This window comes from Xyrauchen texanus, chromosome 34 (genome assembly GCF_025860055.1).
Source record: "Xyrauchen texanus isolate HMW12.3.18 chromosome 34, RBS_HiC_50CHRs, whole genome shotgun sequence".
Taxonomy (NCBI): domain Eukaryota; kingdom Metazoa; phylum Chordata; class Actinopteri; order Cypriniformes; family Catostomidae; genus Xyrauchen; species Xyrauchen texanus.
This window is the reverse complement of record NC_068309.1, coordinates 3,589,660-3,597,159: the sequence shown is the minus strand read 5'-3', so window position 1 is coordinate 3,597,159 and position 7,500 is coordinate 3,589,660. Positions and strand designations below refer to the sequence as shown.

Genomic DNA, 7,500 nt, shown 5'->3' with positions numbered 1-7,500 from the left:
ACGTGAACCCCCCCACCACCCGCCTACCGGTCAGACGATCGCTTAATGCTCATATCACACGAACCACCCCCCACCACCACCACCCGCGTACTGGTCAGTCGATCGCTTAAAGCTCATATCACACGAACTCCCCCCACCACCCGCGTACTGGTCAGACGATCGCTGAATGCTCATATCACACGAACCCCCCCCCACCACCCGCCTACCGGTCAGACGATCGCTTAATGCTCATATCACAAGAAATGACAATAAAATGCAAAGTAATCTCTTCAGTAATCAAAATACATTTTTAATGTAACTACTATTCCAATGATATAATCTGTAACTGTAGTGGAATACAGTTACTTATATTTTGTATTTTAAATATGTTTTAATGTTTTAGTTTTATTCACTACTCACCCAGCCATCCTGCGCCTGAGTTTGGCACACACATATCGGTTTCAGCGCTGGGCAGAACAAACCCCACGACGAACACCTCCACGCCATCAGACATAAGCGCCAATCCCAGCACGAAGAACAGCTGCCACTGGAAGCGTCCGTGGCCGCATTCCTGAATGATCAGCTCATACTGCTGTGCCAGCTCTTCCTCGTCCGCCTCCCTTTCTTTCTCCAACTCTCGTTTGTCCTTCATTCCATCCGCCACCGGCTGACCGATCGCCACCTGAACACGGCCATCTGCAGCTCCTGTGGGCACACCCTGATACTCGCCCTCGTAGATTTCGTCCTCGTCGTCGTGGCCTTCGGTGGCATCGCTTGAACCCTCGTCATCGTCTCGTTGAGCCTGACCATCCTGATGGTAGTAATAATTGTCATCACCGCCTTCATCTTCGTTGTTTTCGAAGCGGCTGTAATTGCGGCCTGCATATTCATCCGAGGCGCGATCCACGACTTTGTTTACCTTTTTGACGGTATGGCGTTTTGCTTCTTTGGCGATGTCACGAGCACCTTTGGCCAAAGACATTTGGTCCCGGTATGGGTCCTCCATTTTTGCCAACAGTGTACCAGAGATTTATGGAAATTTCCAATATTGTCGTTGATTGTTGCGATAAATGCCTTTACTGCACCAACCAGGAATCAAATTAGTCTTAGAGATCCAGTTCAACTTTGCTGCAGATCACTTTATGGGTAGTTTGGTGCAAACAGAAGATCATGGAGGGTGATTCTTTCAGATCGACAGCTTCATTCAAAGCAACTATGGGGGAAAAAAAAATAAAATGTCAGTTTGATTCGCTTCATTAGGGAATTCAGAGATGAATCTACAGACCTGGATTCATTCAGTTTATCAGTGTTGATTGCCCACAAAAGAAATGTAACTAATATTTTACGTTAAGTTTATTTTTATGATGGTTGTGATGTCATAATCCTGACGATTTCTGAATGAGTCATTTATGCTATTTAGTTTCATCAAATGGTCTGGGTGGACTGACTTTAAGGTTAGGATTTTTCTTTATTCTTTTTTTATTCTCTCATTCTTCTCTTTCATTTTTGTTATTGAAAATGAATGGGGACAATCTGTGAACTTTTAAATACTATCTGTTTCAAAATGATAGCCACAAGACATAAACAATACGCATTTTAACATGTATTGTAACATCAAGAATTCTCCCTATACAGCGAAAAATGGCTCTGAACCGAAGAACCATTCAAGAACATTTATGTGTTTTCAAGATCTCTGTTCGAGCTGACATTTGATAACTCTGCTTGGATTCCCTCTTCCTGTCTGTCTGGCCAATATGCTGCTCATCATTAGAATATGATTAACATTCATTAGCCCTGGCATTTATGTGTAATCTGAATCTGAGAAGCTTGAGCCACAAAGATAAGACCAAAGAACAAAAAAATAACTATATACCGAAGACATTAACAGCACACACACACACACACACACACACGAGCACATACACACACACACACACACACACACACGCACGCAAACACACAAACACACAAACAGACACACACACACAAACACACACGCACACACACAAACATACACAAACACACAAACAAACACACACACAGACACACGAAACACACAAACACACAAACAGACACACACACACACACACGCAAACACAAAAAAGACACACACACAAACACACTCATACAAACACAGATACAGCTGCACACACACACACACGTAAGCAAACACACAAACACACGCACGCACACACATGCAAACACACAAACACACGCAAGAAACACACGCAAACACATACACACACACACACACGCACACAAACACAAAAAAACGCACACACACAAATACACACACATACACAAACACACAAACAAACACACACACAGACACACGAAAATACACAAACACACAAACAGACACACACACACACGCAAGCACACTCACACAAACACACACGCAGACACACAAACACACACACACGCAAAATCACAAACACACACACAGACACACGCAAACAAACACAAACACACACACAAACAGACACAAACGCACACACACACAAACAAACACACATGCAGACACACAAACACACACACACGCAAAATCACAAACAGACACAAACACACACACACACAGAGACACACAAACAAACACACACATACACAAACAGACACAAACACATACATAAACACAGACACACTCACTCACACAGACACACACACATACACTCAGACACAAACACACACATACACACTCACTCACTCACACAGACACACACACTAACTAATGCTATTTCAGTAAGACCATACTAAAGACTTCCATTGTTTTATATAAAACTAATTATGAAGACTAGTGACAAACCCAAACCCTACACACCTGAAAGAGCAAATTTAGAAATATTTGCAGAATAAAAAAATACCCATGAACCATTTTCCAAAAGGAAGGTTTTGTCAGATTTAGTTCACTTCTATGGACTTCAGCTAAATAAACACACACAAAGTTCACCTTATCATAAAAACACACAAAAGAATCACAAAAACATAAACATTCCAATGTTTCACACAAAATACTGTAAAATAAAATACACAAACACACATTCATTAGCATCATATGCCGTATGATTCGATAGAAATCATAAGACTGCTTATGAGACTTTTCTAGTAGTTTTATGTGTAAGGCCTCTTTCTCGTGAATTCAGCAAAACTCTTGTCAGTCCGGATTCAGCCGAAGCAAAACAAAAGATTTGCTAACAGTTGGGCTTTCACAGTCTGTGGGTGCTGCCACAGAATCCCTCATTAATCACAGAGAGAGGACGCTGCTTGTAGGACGCCCTACAGACATTACTCACTAACTAACTAACTTACCATTAAAGAGTGACAAATTTGAACAACACAAAATATAAACAAATAACAAATCTAATGATTCAAACAAAGGTGAATTCTGGGTTACGCAGCATTGTCACTATCATAATTTAATTATGATCCATTTTCAAATGTCCTGATTGTATAAACTCCCTTTCCCTCAGTCGGACGGATATGTTTGATCCACTGCGGCAGCGTCGTGTCTCAATACAGACAAATAAAACGCCTCAACCATGACATCATTTCCTCTTAGTCCAAAGAAAGGCCATTCCCAATGTAACTATGACATCACTGGGGGTTGATGTAATCAATGCGACACCTTTCCTGCAATACCCACCACTATGAACGAAAAGGGGGGAAGGAGAGGAAGCTGCGCCACAACATTTTGTGATGCAGTTTGACCCCATAAATGAGTAAATGTACTTAGTGGCGCCGTACACTAAATATAATGTCGGGGGCAAACAGGGACTTGTACTGCAGTGTGCTGTCCCGAAGTAAGTACACACCGGCACATACACTAAATCACTGGTGTTATATGTGCTTTCAAGTGAATAATTATACATTTGCACATGCGAGGTCACTGCAGTAACCTTGTGAAAAAGAGTGAAATGTGATTGCTCTTTCAGATTGTTTTGTATTTCCTCAAGCCAGTTATTTAAAATAATACACACCTTAATACCACACACTTACGCCAATGCATGCAGTCGAAAACACACACACACACACACACTTGCTGCAGTATTGTAATGATGGATAGCTCTAGGCTTTACCGGTCCCGGGACTCTCCAGCAGCTGATGGGGTTTCATGGTGGACGCCTGCACAGATTGGATGAAGGCAATGAGTGTGTGTGTGTGTGTCTAATGTAGATAGATTGCGACAGTTTGAGCTACACTTCATACTGTATGACTATAAAGCCACATCAATAATAGCCTATACTGAGTACAGTCTGTTCAAGAGGACAGTTCTTATGGATGATACTACATGATGCATGAACGTCAACAGCGAAATGGTGATTAAAATAGTGAAAAACTTCAAAGAAATGGCACCTAAAATCTACACTTTCCCTTCCATTCATTCACATTTTAACCTGAAATTAAAAAAAAGTCCATGCTATTTCTCCACTGGTCAAATTGTCAAATTGTAAGACAGGCTCCAGTTAACAGTGCATTGAGTGCATTGAGGTTGGAGGGGATGAGGAATAGGTCACAGGGTCAAAGGTTACGAACTCAATGCAGGGAGCACTTTTTGTCTGATCCACTCCACTGATCAGCTGACACACACACTGAGATATGAGAGTGTGTTCCTGGTGTGTGTATGTGCATTGTGTGTGTGTGGGGGAAAATAAATGACTACGCAAGCAACATCACATTATGTATCGTCCACCTGGGAAAGCAATCTAGATCAAAACTGCAATGGATTAAAATACTGACAAGGCAAGTGAATTTATGTTTATATGTATTTTTTTTTAATTAATTAAATTCTGAATTGGCTATTTTGTTCACTTAAATAAAGGCAGATGTTGCTGTACCTTATCCGGAAAATGAAAACAAAACATGGCACATGTCCAAAAGACATTGTTGTTTCATGTTGGTGTCCCAAAAACCACATTAGTACCGTGGGATATGTCCAACAGCATGGTAGTACAACAGTACATCTAACTTTATTGGCGATTTGGTTCACTTAAATAAAGGGAGATGCTTCTGTGCCATGTCCAAAAAAACGGTTCTCGCCTCCTCCTTTCCATTAATCCCTTTACACTGGTGCCGAAGACACGTGAATGAGGAGTGATGGGCCGCAGTAGAGTTCTTGCTACTACTGTCCACCCCAATGGAGCAGTCGCGGCCGTCCACCGTGGGACGGAGGAGCCCAGCCGCCTGGAAGCGGAGGAATGGACACCAACCGCAAGGGGAGAAGGGGCTCCTAACCGACCACTTGGAGCGGTCAGGGCCACTACCAGGGGCAGAGGAGTCCCCAACCAGCCACTGAAACGCGGCGGGGTCTGAGTCCGCCAACGAATGCCTGAAGCGAGAGAACCGCTTCTGTTCCCCGAGAAGGCGGCGGGGCGTTCCGTCCGCCAGGGACTGGAGGACTACCTCTGATCCACCCAGGGAGGCGTGGCTGTTGTCCATTAGAGTGTGGAGGAGTGGCCGAGGAACAAGCTACGGTGTATCTGGAGAACTGGCGAGTAAGTGTTTTTTTTTTTTCATCTCTCTCTCTCACTGCCGCTCCGTGTTGGCCTTTTCCCTCTCTTTTAGTGTTTTAGTTGGGGGGTACTACACTGTTTCAGGAAGTACCCCCCATTTTAATTATTTCTGTTTCCCTCCACTTGTCCTCTCCCTCATCCAGGTAGACGAGGATGACCTGCCGGCAGACAGGGCAGAAGGCACACCCCTCCACAGGGAAGGGGGGGGGGTGTACGTCATGCCGGGGCTCCCAGCCTGAGAGAACGAGGGAGGAATGTGACAGGGTGGAGGGCGGGGCCGGGTCGTGATTCTACACAACCGGTCCCTTATCAGGCTAATTAAGCCTCCGAGAGGGATAAAGGCCGGTGAAGGTGGTGCGACGAGAGAGAGATCGTTTACGGTCAGTGGTCAGCTGACTGTCATATGTGTGTTTGTGTCTTTTGGTTACGTTTATTATTAAAACTATTATTTATATTGTCAAGCCGGTTCTCGCCTCCTCCTTTGCCCATTTATATCCCTTTACAAAGTATAAAACAGTATGTATTATTAAAAACACTGTACAAATACATTTAATTGATACTGAATTAATGTCCGCATCACTTTTCCCCTTTAGGGAACTTTTTACATGCACATTCTGCAAAGACACGTCTCACTACTGTACATGTCTCATCTAATAATTATGGCCTTCCACTGTAGAGTTTATCCATTTAGCATCACAGCATGAAAACAGATGAAAACATCGTCACTACTCACAGACAGTTTATACTTGGTAATAATGCCATTTCAAAACATGTGAAGCGTTCACAAAGGCCGATGCTGAATAGAAATGAACAAACACTCAAAATGTCTAATGAACTTTCAGCACATGTACACACACCTGTTAGCACAATAATGCTGTCGTTTATGTAATTCATTGTGCTCCGTTTCAGGACATCTATCTCAGCCAGACCGTAACGGTGGATAATGTAAGTAATCCCTGTTCTTGACTTCTTGCCAATAAAGTGCAAACAGCACACAAACACATTATTCCAAAGCTTTTCTGATGTTTCTAAGTCAATCCGTCTGTAGTCAGCCGATGGAAGCATTAGCATCTGGGACTGAAGCGCTTTACGAGTGGTTTCTGATCATAACATCGCTGTTTTAGACAAAACTTTAGTTTCTCTTGATTATTAGGATAACTATTAAATGCACAGATTGTCCAGGGAATTTTAAAGACATCTTACAACATTTAAAAAGCAAGAATCTAACCGCATGACACGCAAGCAAGCTGTGACCAATCGCACTTCTGCTAGCCAACCGGAAAGACACCTAGCGAACTACAGTAGACTCGCTGAGGATTTTGGGGATATTTTGGTATTCACCACATCTCCCAGGCCTACCCTTGGCAATGCCACTGTCTCTCTCTCTCTCTCTCTCTCTCTCTCTCTCCCTATGCTCTGAGGCAGGTTGTTTCACGCATGGCGGCTTTCACCCTTTAACTAGCACTTGGCGAAAAGTCATCGGTGTTCACGTGGATGGACAGCACAACTGGGAAAAGCCATCAATCACCAGCTCGACTCTGACGCAAGCTGAGCCCCATAATGAGATTTCGCCAGTCTTGACATTGTGTATGAGAATCAATCCCCTCCACCTCCTCTCTCTCCATTCTATCTTTCCATCACACACACACACACACTCACACACACACACACATTCACCCCAAATGCCTCGATGACTCAGAGCTGGGGGGCTCCACTTTTCCAGGTGCTTGTGACAGTCACTCAACGTTTGCTCTGTCAGGGAATAAGTTCTTTGAGTGATTCCTAATTCTCTTTGTTTCTCTCTCTCCTTTTGAAAAGCCCAGGACGTCCGGAAGCCCCTGAGGAGGTTGAGCTGCTTAAAACACTCACAGCTAGCTATATAAGGGCACATACTGGACTGTACCACAGACTTATATCTGTTTTATATAAGATACAATGTCTACGGACTGAAACCTATCCCTAAAAGAAAACTTAAAAAACACTTTTAAAAACATTATTCAATTTATGCATCAAT

The 7,500-nt window shown here is 43.2% G+C and overlaps 1 protein-coding gene across 1 annotated transcript in view; it reads right to left on the bottom strand.

Annotated features, from left to right (window-relative positions):
- Positions 1-7,500, bottom strand: part of LOC127627754 (synaptic vesicle glycoprotein 2C-like) — a 62,879-nt gene that overhangs the window by 52,856 nt on the left and 2,523 nt on the right. Inside the window, exon 2 of the mRNA XM_052104288.1 lies at positions 400-1,192. Within this exon, the coding sequence (XP_051960248.1) occupies positions 400-985 (586 nt within the window). The 5' untranslated portion in view covers positions 986-1,192. The remainder of the gene's footprint in view (positions 1-399; positions 1,193-7,500) is intronic.